This window comes from Caretta caretta, chromosome 1, assembly GCF_965140235.1.
Source record: "Caretta caretta isolate rCarCar2 chromosome 1, rCarCar1.hap1, whole genome shotgun sequence".
Taxonomy (NCBI): domain Eukaryota; kingdom Metazoa; phylum Chordata; order Testudines; family Cheloniidae; genus Caretta; species Caretta caretta.
In genome coordinates, this window is record NC_134206.1 from 127,293,322 (window position 1) to 127,311,989 (window position 18,668).

General features: G+C 41.0%; 1 protein-coding gene across 1 annotated transcript in view; it reads right to left on the reverse strand.

The window, feature by feature from the left end:
• Nucleotides 1-1,991: 1,991 nt before the first annotated feature.
• Nucleotides 1,992-18,668, reverse strand: part of MXRA5 (matrix remodeling associated 5) — a 36,719-nt gene continuing 20,042 nt past the window's right edge. Inside the window, exons 3-7 of the mRNA XM_048860022.2 lie at nucleotides 18,537-18,666; nucleotides 17,912-18,302; nucleotides 9,659-14,782; nucleotides 7,883-8,783; nucleotides 1,992-4,698 (exon numbers count right to left, since the gene is read on the reverse strand). Of these exons, the coding sequence (XP_048715979.2) occupies nucleotides 2,790-4,698; nucleotides 7,883-8,783; nucleotides 9,659-14,782; nucleotides 17,912-18,302; nucleotides 18,537-18,666 (8,455 nt within the window). The 3' untranslated portion in view covers nucleotides 1,992-2,789. The remainder of the gene's footprint in view (nucleotides 4,699-7,882; nucleotides 8,784-9,658; nucleotides 14,783-17,911; nucleotides 18,303-18,536; nucleotides 18,667-18,668) is intronic.

An 18,668-nucleotide genomic window follows, 5' to 3' on the forward strand; every position in this document is an offset into this window, starting at 1 on the left:
TCTTGAACAGACAGAGTTATTAGAATTCCTTGCTACTGGACTAGCAATCTTATCTGCCAGTTCTTTCAGTAATCTGGGATGGAAATCTCCCTTCACTTCCCCAATTTGGGTACATTTAGCTCTTTACATTTGTCTTCCACCTCAAATGTGGCAATGTCCATATCCAATACTCATTTCTAACAAACAACCATACTGCCTTCACGCCCGCATTTCATATTATCATCCTTACTGAAAACTGATTAAAAGGATTCATTCTGTTTCTGGTCCACACCTATCTTATCTTTAATCTCCTTCTGCTCCTCACTGCATAGCGACCCAACTTCATCCTTCCTCTGTCTTTTTTTATTTATTTAACTAAAACCCATCACTATTCATTTAATTTCCTTGGCAAGATCTAATTCATCTTGACTTTTAGCAATTCTCACTTTATTCCTATGTTGTCTAACTTCCACGATGTTATTTTCTTTGTTAATCAATCCCTTTTTCCATTCCCTAAAGGGTCTCTATTAACTCCTAATAACCTTTTGGAGGTAGTTATTCATCCAGTTGGGTCTGGGACCTTTCCTTATTTATTTTATTTCCTTGCTTGGGATGCAAATTTCAGATTGTTTTTGTATAGTTGATTTGAAGAAATTCCAAGCCTCCTCCATATTTAAGCTCTTGAGCTCTTCAATTCAGTTGACTTCAGTAACTAAATTCACTGAATTTCACAAAATCTGCCCTTAGGAAATCAAAAATCGTAGCTGATAATCTGGTATGGGTTATCTGAAGAGTTCATGTTTAGCTATTCCACCTGGAAGCAGGCAGGGCACACCCTGACTGTTCTGTAGAAGCAATGCACACATTGCTCTATCCAAGGACAAGGGCTAGATATGAACCATGAGAACTTGATTGTTTGGACAGCAACTGTGGGAGGCTTTCTTAGCCTGGGCTCAAGGCCTGAGAACCAGGATTGTAGTAGATAAAGGATGGTAACTAAGTATATTAATCAACGTCATACATTCCTTTGGGTAGCAGTGTGTAATGCTTAGGGGGAGAAATATAATAAAAGGAGAAGGTGGAAGGCGGGGGGGAAGAACAGCCCATCTCCGCTGACCAGCCTGCTTGCTTGCATAAAGCTGTGTTCTGTCTCATCACTGAACCGCCACAGGTTATCCTTCCATTCCTAACTCAGAGTCAACTTTTTACTTGCTGCTCTAATCGTGGTTGTGGTATTCAAAATCTGGGCAAATTAAATGGGGACATCATACTATTAAATAATCCCATATTTGATTCTGAGCAAAAGACTATGAACATGAAAACATATCTAAAAGATATGGAGCACGGATTCCATGTTAGCTGTTAGGAAACTGTAGCAGGACGGCTTGCCCCTTAATGGGTGTAGGTCTGATGCTAGCCAGTCCTGATTACAGAATGAAGGACACCTGGGTTAAATCAGTTAATTCCCTATAAAGGGCAGCAGGTGGCTGCAGTGAAGGGGGTGGCTCAGGAAGCTGTGGCAGAGCCTGCAGAGAGCGATGAAAGGCTCCTGCAGGGAAGACCCTAAGACCAGGGGAGTTGCCGAAGGCAGGGGGGCCTGAGAGAGATCCTGTCCAAGCAGAGGAGAGAATGCAAAGGCCTCAGGCAGGAAGGCCTGGGTGGAGGAAGAGAAACCTTGTGCTATGTGGTTTTAGAAATGGACTTTAGATATTTTGAGTTTTATCTGCAGTTTTATTTTACATTAATAAACCTAGTCCCCAGGAAGAGGTAATTTTGACCAAGAAAAAGCCTAAAGGGAAGTTTTATTTGACCAGTCCAGGAAGGGAAAGTGAGGCAGGCTGCCTATAGCTTATGGTGTGTATGGGAGGCTGCCAGCAGGTTTCAGAAATGATATTCAGTAGGATGAAGATTATGTCTAACAATCTGTTATATTTTCTCATTTTACTTCAGTTTAATTATGTTGTCTTCAGCTAGCATTTGTCTGAATTACCATGAAAAATCATGAAAAAAAGTTGGTTGGAAAATATTTTTTATTATAAAATGTACAGTATACTGACCTTAACATTATAAAATACAGTAACGTATCAGAGTCTTGTAAAGACCAATAATTTATAAAATGAGACAAATCATTGTTGTTCTTTCTAGTCTCATAGTCTGGTTTAAAAATATATATAAAATATATAATGATTGAATTCAACTGGAGCATCCTTACTGGCTGGAAAAGGTTCATTCATTACAGTAACTAATGTCTGAATGTCCTTGATTAAAAATAGATCACTCTTATTTGCTAAATTAATTTTTGATCTGGAAGAGCGAATAGAAAAATTAATAGAAAGGTTAGTAATCATATTCTATAAGGCTAGGTTATGAAATGCACTGCAGGGGATAAAAAAAACGGATGTCTTTCTTAAAAAATAATAAAGCACTTTTATCACTGTAGCTCATTTATTACAGTTAATACTTCTTTGGTATTTTTAAAGTGCTTGTTAAGCCAAGGCATAGCTCTGGAATATCAACAGGTATGTGTACAGTACATTAGGTCTCAGGTGCTGTGGAATGCCATGAGAAATTACGTTACATCATGTAAACAATTGTGTTAGCCCCCGCATTTAAGTATTTTTGTTGCCTCTTTCTGCTGCAGGATCATGGTCATTACGAAAGCAGTGATGTACTGCTCATGAAAATGAGAATTAAAATCCCACTTTTGTGCCCTCAGTATCCCTGGCTTTGCTTACAAACAGTACTTTTCTGCTGCACTTGCTTGGCAGTGACTGGGCATTTGTGTCTAGTCAAAGGAGTTTGTTTGAATGTTAGAATATGTGAATATAAGTTGTTTTTGAATCACTGCCCAGTATATTTTTAGCAGTGCATTTGTAAAAGCCTGCATCCCTTTGTGTAGATTGCTGGATGATTAATGACCCCTGAGGGTGAAGGAATTTGTTTCCATACAGACGGGACTGAGCTCCTGTTGTCAGATGCGATTTGTCTGGGAGCTCCCATGTTATTTCTGCTTTAGGAATCCCAATGGCCATGCAGTTCAGCTTAACTGCATTGCCAGGCCTGGTGTAGATGACTGGTGCTGGCTCACTGGTGATCCGGGGCGGATAGGCTATCACTATGACTGGGACATTCATAACAGAGGTGCCATACTCTGTCACTGCCTTGCACAGGTAGGTGCCCCTGTCAAATACAGAGGCATCGCGCACAGTGAGCGAGCCGTTCTCTAGGAGGGAGAAGCGACCTATGGCTTGAGGGCCATCTAGTACCATCCCATTGGGCAGTGTCCAGGAAATGTGTGCCCGGGGGTTCGGCTGGGTGATGCAGTGGAGCTGCAAAGTCTCTCCATTGATAATGCTCACCAAGTTCTTGTACTGGTTGCTGATTTCTGGCTTGAGACCCACCTTCAGGAAGATCACCCTCTCTGCATAGCCACCTGGGTTCCTGGCCGTGCAGCGATAAGTCCCAGCATCCACTGCGGAGAGGCCACTGATGTGCAATTTCCCATCCCTCTTGTGGTAGAATCTCTGCAAGTGGCTGCCGCTCTGCAGCTCAGTGCCATTGGGAAGGATCCAAGATGTGCTGGGTTCAGGGTTCCCGTGCACTGAGCAGTTCAGATTGATACTGTGACCAGCTGTGGCAGTGATCCTTTCACTGACTGGGTCCCTGAAGGTGGGTTTCTCCAAATGATCTGTGACCAGGAGCTGCACAATCAGCCTAGCCTCTCCCCCTTCGTTCCTCCCGATGCACACTAGCTGCACTGAGTCTGTTTGCCTCACCCCCCTGATGTCCAGGGTGCCATTGCGGTGCACAGTAATTCTGTTCCCATAGTAGGGAGAAGGCAGGATCACTCCTTCTGGGAAAGCCCATAGGATCCGTGGAGTAGGTATGCCTTCAGCTTTACAGTCAATAAGTTTCCGGCTCTCCCTCATGGCTGTTTCTCTCACAGATGTGATCGGGTTGGGGTGCCCATTGATTCTGGGAGACTGAACATTGACTTGAATCCAGACTATTTTCCTGTCTTCCCCAGCACTGTTCCGCACCACACAAGTATAATTGCCGCTGTCAGATCTCTGGGCCTTTTGGATGAGGAGGGTGCCATCCCCATACACTTGATATTTGTCAGACAGGAGAGGAATGGGCCTGTTGGTTGGAGAGAGCCATATCACCCTAGGGGTGGGCTCGCCTTTGGCTTCGCAAGCCACAGTGACCACGTCTCCATAGGGCACATTAATAACAGAGTAGGTTTTGTTTCTGATGGTTGCAGGCTCAGCCACCACTTTGACTCGTATTCTCATCTCATCCTTCCCAATTTGGTTCTCAGCATAACAGGTGTAGTCCCCTTCCTCTCTCAGCCCCACATCATTGAAGTACAGTGTCCCATTGTTAAAGACCACGTATCTCTTTGCTCGGTTTCCACTGTCGTCTGACTGCATGAAAGTGTTTATCATGCTGCCATCCGGGAGGCCCCAGGAGATCTCGGGGTTTGGCAGACCGGTGGCTACACAGTCAACTTTCAAGTCCCCGCCATACATAACCTTGTGGTTATTCTCATTCTTGTGTTCTATTTTGGCAGGTCTCATCATCACGTTCACTTTGAGAACTACATAGTCCTCTCCGATCTTATTGCGGGCCATACACAGATAGTCTCCTGCATCCTTATCTGTGACTGCATGGACAACCAAAGTCCCGTTGCCAAACACCTTGATTCTAGTCTCCAAGCTAATTTGGGGAAAGAAAAGAGAATGCGATATGAGCTGCAAAATCAGTTTTCATTATTTTATTATTTACTGTAACTCACGGAAAAACCCATTAAAAATAGCAGTGTTGCTACAGCTAGGTAACTAGAATGTACTAGAAATTTTAACAGTTTTTTTCACCAGAAAGAAAATACAAAAATAATTCTGTTCAGTTGCAACTGGACAGTTGTTCTCTGAACTTAAATTGACCCATCTGCGGAGTTAAGGATTTTTGATTCATTCTATTACTCTTTTAATGTGGAGTGCATCTACCATACTCTGTAATATTCAGACATGGTAACACTGAACATTAATTTATATATACATGCATCTACATACCATAACTATGGGGAGAATGGAATGCTATACTCAAGTCAATTATGAACCAAAATGTGTTACTTCCTACAGATTCCCATACAACCTTTTTAAACTTTCAGAATAATTTTGAGAAAATTTTTAACAGAGTTATATATTTGTACACAAAATTAAATCACCTTATAATGGATCTCATGATGGCTAAAGGGAGGAGGGAATTATTGTTACACAAATTATACAAGATGCCATTTTGTTGCTATAGCTAAAAGGTATAAAAATGTACCGTGGATAATACTCACAGCCTGCCCAAATATTAAATAAGTCAACATGAAATAAACCATGATGAACTTGTTCATTAATCAGGAATGCTGTTGGCAAATAATCTGGCATTATCAGGCAGCAAGCATGTTGTTAATTGCAAAATATCTCTTGTCACTCTGTCTATGGTCCTCAGTGAATGATTGAGTGGCATTTTACATATCTGTGTGGAAAATTTATGTTTTGGGGAAAACATATCAGTGGTATTGATTGCAAATTGTGAGACTGATTATTACAGTGGTAGTGTGATTTGATTTCAAGAGCATTAGAGATCCATTTCTCTCATAAGAACCTACGTAGAGTTGTATTTGCACAGATCTATTTACAAGCCATTATTAATGCTGGAATGACTGTACTTATTTAAATAAATAATTGTAGGGGGTTTCATTTCTTCAGCACTGAAATTATGCTAAGGTCATTTCTGGCCAATGGGTCAAATAGACAAAATTTAATGGCTCACACTAGAATGGGGCTCATCTGATTGGGGGGTGGGGAGGGGGAAGGAGCAGAGCAGAACAGAAAATGAAGTAAATGAAGTCAGCGTATACACCTCCCACCATGTAATGTTCAGAGATCCAGAGGAGCCAATTGGTTGGGATACTCATTTCAGATGTAAAGGACCCAGGATGAAATCTCTGTTCTCCCTGATTCACATCAGGGGCTTGAAGATGGGTCTGCCATGTGAGTGTCCTGCATAGAGTCATTCTCTCTCTCTCTGGTTCAATGAATAGTTATTTATTCATACAAAGTGGAAAGGCGAGTAAGGAGACTGACTCTATTGGCTGGTGGTTAGGACACTTGCCTGAGATGTTCCTGCTCTGCATGATTTGGAGAAGGGACTCAAACTGGAATCTTCCCCCCTCCCAGTGAGTGCTCCAAACACTGGGTACTGGCTAACCTGGGGTGGGTTTCTCTCCTATTTTTTTTGCAAAAAAATTCAAAAGATCGCATTTTTGTTCCATAGCAAAATGAAAATAACTTCCAAAACTCCAAAATTTTAAATGACATACTTGTTTTCCAGCTAGACCTAGGTATTTGTGCAAGCGTAAGAATTAGTGTAATGGATATATATGAACTGATTTACAGAAGTTCTGAGCATCCACGGCTCCTTTCGAGCTTGACCGAAGTTATGGGTGCTCAGCTAGCCCATACATTTTCATGTGTACCAAACTAGACATTTTCAGTGATTTTTAACCCTATCATTACACCATATATTTTCAACACCAGGAAAAATTACTAGTTTTGTAAAGATGTACCTAGTTTTAACCTCCGATTTATTTTTTCCTGAACCTGGAATATATTTTAAATAATATTACATTATAATATTTGGGAAAGATCTATATTTTTCATGAGGGAGTTAACAATGCTCCATTTAGTCTGTCGTAATCTTGTACAACAGTGACACAATGGATCCCCCCCACAAAGAACCATTTCATAACAGTCCCCCCCCCCCAAAACAATCAGTCTCTCATTTCCCAAGAGGAAGGACTTTTCTTTGACAGACAGGTGTCTATTCAGTACTAGGCAAATTCCAGGTATGCAATTAGACGGCACTGAAATGCTATATGACCCCAAACAAACCTATATCACAAATTCACAGTCCATTTTGCTCAATTTCACAGTCATAGGATTTTAAAAATCGTAAATTTCATGATATTAGCTATTTAAATCTGAAATTTCATGGTGTTGTAATTGTAGGGGTCCTGACCCAAATGGGAGTTGTGTGGGGGTTGCAAGGTTATTGTAGGGGGGTTGCAGTACTATGACCCTTACTTCTGCGCTGCTGCTGGCAGTGGCACGGTCGTCAGAGCTGGGTAGCCGGAGAGCGAGGAGCCCAGCTCTGAAGGCAGATCCATTGCCAGGAGTTGCCACCCTTACCTCAGTGCTGCTGCCTTCATAGTTGGGCCCTTGGATAGCAGCCACCATTCTCCAGCTGCCCAGCTCTGAAGGCAGCAGCGCAGAAGTAAGGGTGGCATGGTGTGGTATGGCCACTTTTACTTCTGCCCTGCTGCTGGCAGGGCGCTGCCTTCAGAGCTGGGCACCTGGCCAACAGCCACCGCTCTCCGGCCACCCATCTCTGAAGACATAAGTAAGGGTGGCAATACTGTAACTCCCCTGAAATAACCTTGCGACCCCTTGCAACTCCCTTTTGGGTCAGGACCCCCACTTTGAGGAATGCTGGTCTTCCCAGTGAAATATGTGTAGTATAAGGTAAAAGAACACAAAAGACCAAATTTCACAGCTGGGAGACCAGATTTCATGGTCCATGATGTGTTTTGCATGGCCACGAATTTGATAGGGCCCTAATCATAAATCTTTTACTGCCTGGCTCTTTACTATCCTGGCAGTATGACTGTAATAGATTTAAATTGGATTTTTTCCCATTTTATTAGTGTCATTATTTTAAAATAGCTTTTGCTTTAGACTCTTCTATCAAATCAAGTCAATAACAACACTTCTCTTTATTTCAGTGGGCTTTGCATCGGCCTCATTAGAAAAATAATGTATGCAGGCCACAACAAATAGCAATCTACCTGTGCAGAGAATCAATCATCCTTTTAGAAGGCAGCCTCCATAATATCCAGGGCCAGGGATCCCCAGAAGCAGTGCAGTCCAGATGCAGGCTGCTGCCGTAGGTTACATCTGTTCTCTGCGGAGAGCTCCAAGTGATCTTGGCATTTGATGACTGCTTCTTCACATACAGCTGAACTGTTCTCCTGGCTGCCCCCACCATGTTAGCAGCGATGCACTCATAGCTCCCACCGTCCTTGGGGGAGACATTGCGTATGTAAAGGGTTCCATTGGGGAAGACAAATAAATTCCCATTGACAAACTGGGAGGGTCGGATCTGGGTGCCATCAAAGAGCACCCAGCGGATGCTAGGGAGGGGTGCTGCTTTGGCAGTGCAGTGAATGTGAATGTTGTGACCAAAGGACAAGGAAATATTCTCCTGTTTTTCCTGCTGGATGATTGGGGGTAATGCCGCAATGTGAAGCCTCACGGCTATGCTGTCCGCTCCTGCAGTGTTGCTAGCTATGCACTTGTACACGCCTCGGTCTGAAAACGTCACCTCCTTGATAGACAAAGTTCTATTTTCATGGAACATTATCCTGCTCTCAGAGCTGGTTACTGTCTGCAGTATCTTCCTGTCAGGTAAAATCCATGAAATATGTGGGCTTGGGATCCCTTTGGCCTGGCATTCCATTGCCACCGTGTCTCCAAAATAAACAGTGGCATCTCGGTAGCGGGAAACTAACATTTTGGGCTGCTGGGCTGTCACTGTCAACAGGACAATCATTTTATCAACACCATACAGGTTCTGAGCAGTGCACAAGTACTGCCCACGATCCTGGAGTTGAACATTTCGGATAATGAATGTGCCATTTTTCAAGACTTCAAACCGTTGTATCCTTGTGTTTGCTGTCATCAGAGATCCTGGGAGGATAGACGAAAGAAAGAAAATTGGAGAGTTTGTTCTTAAGACAGACAACATTGCACTGAAAGACATTTATGGAAACTTCTCTACTTATTGCATATTAACAATAATGAAGTAGAATCTAGGAGTGAAGATGAATGGGGAGAACAGACTCCTCAGTTAAGAATGATCTACATGGGCAAGATCTGATATATGCCTTCTGATATACTCCTGTGGCTGGAGTTTTTGTTGTCAAAACTAATCATCCAAAAAGTCCAAGACTTAAAAACAGTGGGAAAATGTTCTCAGAGTACAATACACTCTTAATGCTTTGGGGTGTCAATTAACCTCTCACATGATTTCCAGGAACATTTTACTGATATACTTAGACATATAACAAAGAACTCTGAAACACTCTCCTAACTAATCAGTGCCCCTAGGCTCCTCTAGCATAAATTCCAGCCTAGGAGAACATGCACACTTGGATGCCAGGATCTCTTAAAGACATTTCCCTCCTCCCCCTGCATTTTACATTTTTTAGTGGGGGTAACTTTGGATGGTAAAAAATATAGTGCATTGATAGCCTGATCCAAAGGGCAATGAAGCACTGATTTTGGATCAGGTCCTTAGAGTACCTTTTAGCAAAAGACCTAAAGGTCATTTTTATTTGAGAGTAGCAGACAGTGGAGGTTTTTCTCATGTCCACATGCAGAAATGGGTAGCCTTAAAAAAGACTAAAATATTATAGTGGTCCAAACTATTAACATGGATAAAAGTGTTATATTGTGTTTTGAATCATTACTGTACAGTACTATTGTATTTTTTTAAATATGGAAGTTACTGTATGTGTCCCCTTTTACAGCTATATGGGAGATCAAATGTTTAACTAACTTACCTGTAGAGACTTTTGTCCAAGTAACAAAGGGCTTGGGTTCTCCTCCTGCATCACATGGGATAACAACATCTGTTTCAGCAAGGATGGATAAGCTCTGAGGACCTTTTGTGGTAATTTTAGGTCTTTCACCATGTGCCCTGAAGTTAGTTGAAGGTTGAATAACACTAGAATTATTTGGCATAATTCCTCCCAGTTTAGGCACAGATGGGACTTTTTGATTATTATAAAGGACACTTCTGAAGGACTGAATGTCAGAGGATATTTGGGGTCTAATGCTTTGAGAGATGAATGATGGAAGAGTGCTCTTCAAAGCAGTTGTGGCTGGTGGTGTGGTACTTGAGGTGTGGAACAATGGACCTACTGGAACAGCTGTGGCCTTTAGAGCAGTGCCTCGTATTGTAATCCCAGCAGATGAGACTTGGATGGCTTTCTTCTCACTTGTATTTACTGGGGCAAGTGGACTAGGCACCACTGGCTTAGGATTCACTCCTAAGTGTGAAAATGTTCTGGTTCTATTAAAGACAAAGGAGATTCCAGGGTTGGGGTAATATGGGATTCCTTGACTCGGTAGTCTCCCAGCTGTGCCTCTGTTATCAGGAATATAGTTATTGCCAAAAACTCTTGAGTGAACATTGTATCTGTTTTGTCCCTGATTGCCAAATCTACCTGGAGCAAGTGGGATAGGTCTGTATAATGGAGTGGCTGTCGCCGTAGTGGTTGGCTCTGTTTGAGGAGCAGAGGTTTTTCTGTCCTGTGTCGTGTGTGCGGCATATGCTGTTATCTCTGGTTTGTTGGTATAATGGAGGGGCTGGTGAGTTATAAAATGATGAAATGAGCCTTGTATCATGAGATATGGTGGCCTCTTTGTCCCCCTCACTGGAATATGCTTTGGAGGTGCTACAGCCGGTTGCTGGTTAAAGATTGGTACCATTCCCGCTGACTGATGGGGAAAGTTTGGATTTAACAATAAACTACTGTTAGACCTAATGAGACCAAATGTCTCTTTAAATTGATCTTGTTTGTGTTGTGCTTTAATCCTGTTTTGGTTTGAATGAGATGTGGAAAATACATCTTTGTTTTGTCTTGTGCTGTATGTGATTGTTGTAGCATCAATTTCAAATCCTTTGGTCTCTGAAAATCTTACTTGATTGAATGTGGTATTTTGCTTGGTAGAAGAATGAATAGACAAATGTACAGTGCTTGAAACTGATGGGGGAGGAGTGCCAGGTTTTGTAAATGGAACAAAGTCAACGGTTGCAACTGGAGATTCAGGGTTTTCAGTTGTGTATATAGCAATTTGATCATGATCAAATGCATGAGGTTTGGTTTCCTTCTTGTCCCAGGAAGATGATACTGTTTTTGTCCAAAATTGTACAGGAACAATAATTGGTTTCTTGTTTTCTGTAGGTGTGAAAGGTTGAGATCTTGTTGTGCTGAAGGGAAAGGATACAGTCATAATTTCTCTTTGCTGAGGTGGTGTGGTTACTGTAGTTGTTTTTAAAGATTTTGAAGGCTTCTGAAGTTCATCTGAAATTGACAGGTCCTTAAAACTTTCCACTGTGCCAACAGGAGCACTCGAGTGCAGCACAGTGGGAGGTATTGGCTGAGATACTCTTGGGCTGATTCCATTCTCTCCAACTTTTGATCCAAGAGGAGTGGAATCTTCTCGAAATTCCGGAGTCACTGAATAACCAGGGCTAAGCAGGCTATTAATGTACTCAGCGGAGACTGAATCGCTTGTTTTTTGTGCCTTACCACCTGTAACTTCATAACTTGTTTTAATGACATTTTCTTCAGACACATTAACTAGTGTATGGTACGTTGCGGTTGTCTTCTGATCTGGTCCTTGGGACAAATGTGACTCTGTAACAGAGGCTGTGTTAAGTCCACCATATGACGATGCAGTTGTGATAGCTGTAGTCACAGGAAGTACCTGGGTTTCACCAGCATTAGAAAGTGTTGAATGTTTTGTTTCAGGTAGAGAAGCAGTAGGCACATGTGAAAAAGCTCCCTCTGTGTCTCTGACTTTGGTCAACCTCTCTAACACATTTGCCTCTGTAATCAATGAAGCAATCATCTCTAAATTATTATGTTTCTTAATTTGTATTTTAGCATCAGTTTTATGATCACCCTTAACAACAGTTCCAGGAGAACTTCTAGTAGCATCTTCTATTTTAGGTGATTTTTGAGTAACAGGCATCTCCTCTGTGGTAAAAGCAGGAGGAGGAATAGGTTTTGGTCTTTGTCGAAATCTGTTTGGTCTTAATCTCCTTCTCCCATAGGGTCGTCTTCTGGGATGCTGGGTAAGCAGTGTGTTAGAGATAGTAGTCTTTCTAGAGGGAGTTGTAATCTCAGCCATAGTGGTCAGGTTGCCAAATAAAACAGCAGTTGTTACTGACTCTGTTTTTTTAAGAGGAGCAATGGTACTTGCCAGAGTGAATGTGGAGTCTGATTTTGGAACAGGCATGTCTTCATGTGCAGTTCCTTCAGAGCTCCCATAACTGCTACTAGACACTCTTACCTGAGTCTCTATATCCTTGTTGGTCTGTGGTTCCTCATTAACTAATGTGAAAACTTGAAAAATTGTGCTTAAGTCAATGTCCGTAACTTTAGTCTTATCTGTAGGTACCTCCCTGTGCTGATGCTTTACGACATTACTCTCTCTAGTAACAAAATCCTTAAATGGAGAAGCAGAAGATGAAATAGTAGTAGTGGCTATTAAATCTAAATAGCTGATCTTATCACCCTGAGAAGCTGTGGAATTTATGGACCCTGCATCCACTTCATTGTGCTGTGACTCTGTCTCCAAGGTGGTAGGGAGATTTACAGCAGTCTGAGGTTCTGCAAGGACAGTGGCATCCACTGGTAGCTCAGCAGAAGTGGAAGATTCCTCTGTGATATACAGCGTTGTTGTAGCTGCATTTTCCACTGTGTGCAAACTGCTTTGAATATTGGGCAAGGTAGTTGTTTGTTCATCTAGAGGCTCTTCAGTGACAGCGTTAATGCTTTCTTCTGCTACTGGTGAATAATCAGTCTTTACATCAACATGCTGCTGATCATATGAGTGATGTGAGTATATAGTTGGAGAGATTGGAGTAAAGTATGTAGACCACACAAAAGATGGTTCTACAGTGTATATACTTTCAGGTGTTCCTAAAGACTGGAGTTCTATGGAGGGCTCAGTTTCTGTGCTCATTAATGTCGGTTGAGCAGAAGTTGTTTGATCTGGGCTATAATCTAGTGCTAGAATGGTGGGGGAAATAGTGATTGAGAAGATCTTGTCCTCACCCAAGTGTGATACATCTGAAGAAGACTCTTCCCCATTGGCTGCAGTCTCTAGAGAAGGCTTCTGGGGAGGACTGGCCATAGGAGAAGGAGCTGTACTGGCTTTCTGAACGAATGACGGCAATGTAGTCATTAAAGAAGGGCTGGCTGCTGCGGTCGTTTTAAGAATATTTTTCCCACGGACCTTTGCCAAAATGTCAGCCCAGTGTTGTGGATTAATCTGTTTGTTTGACATATTTATTCTTCTTCGAGATTCAAATACCCTACGGCCTTCTGCAACATTGCTGTCTTGGGTTCTATCTGTACCTTTCCATAACTTCATTTTTCTCCTGCCTTTCTTGTTTTTTTTAACCTGAACCTCAGGCATGAGGTCATTTTTTTGTTTAATGGATGCTTCACGGTCCTTCAGATGGTTCTTTTTGTGCTGGGACTCAGCTGGGACTTCCACTCCTGATCCCCCTTCATCTTCTATCACCCCCCCTCTTCTTTTTCCAGAGGTTTTCAAACCTGGACGCTTCCTCGTTTTTATCCTTTTAGATGATCTGTCAGATACCATCTTATTTACTGATATCCTAACAGCAAACTGATCTGATCCCTGCTGATTGACAGCCACACACCTGTAATACCCGCTGTCACTGACATGACTCTTTGGAATTAACAACGTGCCATTGTGTGACACGTACCCTTTGGAGGAGTTTGACAAATCATTAAGCACATGGCTGCTTGGAAGGATCCAACTCAGCTGTGCATCCGGTATGGCCATTGCACTGCAGGGCAAAACTATTGGGTCCCCTACATTTTTTTCAACCCTCATTACATCAGAGTCAGTGGGCTGAATGACTGGCGGCTGCACTAAAACTCTGTAGGTCATTCTGTCTGCATCATCTCTCACCTGGGCAACACAGTGGTACAAACCAGAATCCGTGTAATCCACTTTTTTGATCATTAGCTGGCCACTGCTGAGGATGGAAAACCTACTGTCTTTCTGATTAAATGGAGCTGTCAACTTACTCCCATCTGGCAACACCCACTGGATGACAGGACTCTCTGATGCTCTCACATTGCATCTCAGCTGACAGTCTGAGCCTTCAACAACACTCTGGGCTGTCTTTGAATTCTGAGGTTGCTCTATCATCACCCAGCTTCGTCTGTGCTGCCTTATGTCTTTCATCTGAATTGTTTGAGAAAACTTGGTAAAAAAAGACAGCACCACTTTTTTCCCTGTGCTCTGGTGTCTGTTTAATTGGATGTTTATCAGCGGTTGCATAACCCAGGCAGGTTCTGCAATTATTTGAGCTTTCACACCCGTGTAATAAAGGGCATCATCATCTGAATCTTGCCGGTACTCATAACTTATTTTAGACTCTTTGCTGAGCATGAGTTCCCTTTGTAATTTAACAGGCACTTCACTGTAATAAGCTATAAGTTTCCATAATTTTTCATAGTTTTCTCGTTTCATTGGACATTCAAAATCGAGTGAAACTGTAGCATTGATATCAATTTCCTGAGGATCGATTTGGTTCCACTGAATTTTGGCAGAGTCTGTTGGCATCTTGATTTCACAGTTTAGGTTCACTACGTTCCCATGCTCATCTGTCATATTGAGAGTAATGTTCCATGGAGATAGCTGAAATGCCTCTTCAGGAAGTTCATAACTGGCCCTATCTTCCACCTCATCAATGCTGCTGTTCTGTTTCAGTTGGGATTGTATAATAGGTTTCTTACAGGAAAGATCTTTCAAATTTTGAATATCTTGTTTCTGCAGTTGTTTGGGGCTGGTGCACTTAGGGCAGAGCTGACCTCCTTCATAAGCTTTATCCTTCTTGCACTTTAATATACCTGGAAGGAAAAAAAAAAAGATACATTCTAGAGACCAACACAGAATTCTGACACAGAATTCTAGCATTTTTAGAGTGCTAAATGAATGTTGTAAGAACACACATATCTTCAGCCAAATTTTCAAAAGTGGCCACTGATTTTGGGTGCCTTAGTTTCTAGATTTTTGACTTGATGCAATAAAGGGCCTGATTTTCAAAGTTGCTGTGCAACCATGGCTCTCATTGACTTTAATGGGAAGTTTGAATGCTCCAAGCCTCTGAAAAATCAGACCCCTCTCTCTCAAGTTGGGCACCCAGTTATCGAGGAATCTAAGGCCACTTTTTTAAATGTTACCTATATAGTACAAGTCAATTTTTCATGTCTGTGTTTGTGCTGTGCCCACAACATGAGCATGCACACCTTTTCACACAAGCAAATGGACATTTGCTTAAGCAGTGCAGATAAGCTGTGCCTAAGTACTTATTTACTTAAGTCTATGGAACAACAACAATTCGAAAAAGAAGATTTTGTAAGGTTTGGAGTTTCATGTCTCCAGTATTATGTAAACATTCATTATAGCATGGTAACTATGAAATTAGATTCTTTTATCTTGTAACTTGATGACAAAAATGGGAGCATACAAATGGATATGGTGAACATCTGTAGCAAGCTTACACAAAGCTTTCAACATTATCATTGTGATTTATGTGACTGTTACAAACAGTCATGGCCAAATTGTGGAAAATATCCAACATAGTTGAATGGTTACTTGGTTATTACGTGTTTACAGCAACTTTATTAGGTTTACAAGTGGCATACTTAAAACAAGTTCAAAATGCTTTTTGCAAGTCATGCAAAGGTCTTCAGTCACAAACTTTAAAAAAATATATTTGTAGAGTTTACTTGAGGAATGCAGCACACATTCTTCATTCATCAAATGTTCCAGCAGATTATTTATAATTAGGCTGAAATGGAATTGTCAGGGATGCAGAGTAAAATGGTATACATAATTATTGAGGGGAAACAACACTTTTTCAATTTATGCACTTCCCCACACTGTGAGGGCTTGGGGTTTTTGTTCTACATAAATATTTTATGCTTATTCCTCAATAATAATACTGGATTTATGCAAACCTTTTTACTCTGTCTGCCATAATCCCTTTGCTCTGACTGATTCGTGTACTTTCAAGCTATTTGCCAGCAGCAAAAATGGCTTTATCAGCTTTTCCCTTCCTTCAGCAGAAGCTAACAATCTTCACAATTTACATGAAGAAAAAGGAAAAAAAATACCAAACAGAAAAGAAAATGGGGCTGTTGAAGTTATGAAAGGGAAATCCTATTGCCTGCCAGGATCCTTCCCTCCATACAGGCTAGCAAGACCCTTGTCCTCTGCTATATACTTGTATTCACATTATTTTGGTTAGTAGAATCCCAGCTGCCTCCTCCAAATTCCATTTGGAAACTCAATGTAAACAAAATATATTGCAATTATTCTGGGTACAAGAGTCATGCTGACTTCCAGTGAGGGAGCAGGGGTGGGTGAATGAAACAGGGGTGAAATGAGGAAGGAAAAGAAAGGATGACAATAGGATTAGAGAGGGAAGGGGCAAGAGTTTTAAAACTTTTTTTATTTAAACAATTGATTGTCAGTTTGACAGCCCTTTTATGTAAGGCTCTCCCCCACTCCCCATTCAAATGTGGAGTATTTAATTAAACTAGACTATTAATTGTGATATTTTAAAAACAAATAAAGCACCTTCAGCCTGAGAGTTTATTCAGCAAAAAGGAAGCACCCTCAAATTTCAAATGACCACTTTAACAATATTTATGCACTGGCATGTACCCAACTTCTAATGAAGTCAGTGAAGGATTTGTATAAAAATAACTGAACATAAAAGGTACATCTATTTGACAATCACAACAATGATTTTCTTACTACATCCAAAAGTAATTCCCAGCACTAGCATGCTGGTTTAGAAAACAAAACTAATCCAATAAAAACCGTGGCAACCTATTACTGTGTAAGAAAACAGTGCTTAACACAGTGGTTGAGCCTAAATTAGTGCATGTGTAGAGGAAAGTTAATATCTATAAGGCGAAATGGGACAATTTAAAATAATTTGACACATCTACTGATGTGTGTTAAGGACAATTTATCAGACTATTAGAAGGCAAACTATCTAAATACAAAGCTAAAGGTAAATGCTTAAAATCATTTTAGTCCTGTTAGGTATCCCTCCCTCGCAAGTCCAAAATAAAGTTCTACAACACAAAGATCTGTATGAATCTGACCCCCAACAAAGTGCTATAAGCTATACACATGGTATGAGGAAATCAGAATTTGTTATGATTGATTACATCTGCTCAACCTGCTCCCAAGTGCTATAAATCTTTTGATTCACCTCCATGATAGCAGCCCTCATACCTTGTCACTAACCCTGCCCAAATCTCTTCAGTTTCATCAACCTTCCTGAGGAAAACAGTCCCTTCTTGATGCCCTATCAGCTACAGCAACTCTTGCAGTCTCTTATGAGTCCTCTACCTGTTCTTTTTCAGACTGGTATAACTCCAGTCCCACACTTATGAGAGTCCCTGACCTGGCTGACCCTTCCCAGTGCTGCACCCTTCTTGATCTTCCTCAAAAGACTTCCAACTTCTAGTCTTCTTTTCTTCTTCCCTGAGATGAGGTTTGCCTGGGTGTGACTGTCCTCCCAATCCATTCTTGGAAATGGCCTTTAATTTTCTCTGTGTTAACTGCAGCTGAATTCATTGCAACAAAGCCAGCTTCTTGGCTCTTGCACCATGGATATTGCTTATTTCTCCATTAATATAGTGTGCTCTACCACCTTTTTATTCCAATTACAATTTTTAGAAATCATGCTTTTTAAATCAGTTGTGACCATGTTTCCCTCCTGTATAAATACAGAATGTTTGCCTGATATTTATAATTACTTCTCCATCATGTTACTTTTTGAAATGTTTCTTGTTTGTGAGATAGTGGAAAAAATAGAGCAGTCCTTAGGGAAGTCACAATATATAAGCGGAACAGCCAAGAGCAAAACCAATGGTTTCATGTACCCAGCAGAAGAAGGGCATATTACTGGAATGTTGTCACTATAATGAATAGAATAATCATTTATCTTTTCTCACCTCCAGACTTCTTATCCCATTCCAGGAGCCATTTCAAGCTGCAGTCACAGGACCAGGGATTCCCATGAAGGTAAAGATTCTCCAGGAGTGGCATTCCTTGAAACATCCCTGCAGGCAGTGTCCTAATAATATTTTCAGACAGATAGAGGTGTTTTACTGTTGACAGTCTGAAATAATCAAGGAATGAAAATGTTGAAAATGTGTTGGGATGAAGCTGCTGGAGTAAGTTTCCTTCCAAATGGAGCAATCTCAGAGAAGTTAACCCATTAAAAGCATTCGGGTGGATGAATTCAATTCTGTTGTGGTCCATGTGCAGTCTCATTAAGCTTGAAAGTCCTTGGAGAGTTTGGCCTGTTAGAACGTTCAGCTTGTTGTAGCTAATTTTGAATACCTAAAAAAGAAATACCTAATAGTGAAACAGAGAGCAGAGTAACAGAATAACATCAGCCATTAATGGACATTATTACTCATGATATTATTGTAATTCAAAATCTTTCAATATATTTGGAACAAAAATGGATAATCTGTTGGACAATAAACAAAGCATTAAAGAAACCAACTTATTTCAGTCTTTTATCATTGTGTAATTTGTAATTTATTATATTTAGAAACACCTTAGTATTACCTGTAGAGTCATGAGATCTTTTAAAGCCCCATTAGGTATAGTTTGGATGTCATTTCCATGAATCATGAGCAATTCCAGTTTTGTAAGTCCTGCAAATGAGTTTTCAGATATGGACTGTATGCTATTAAACCT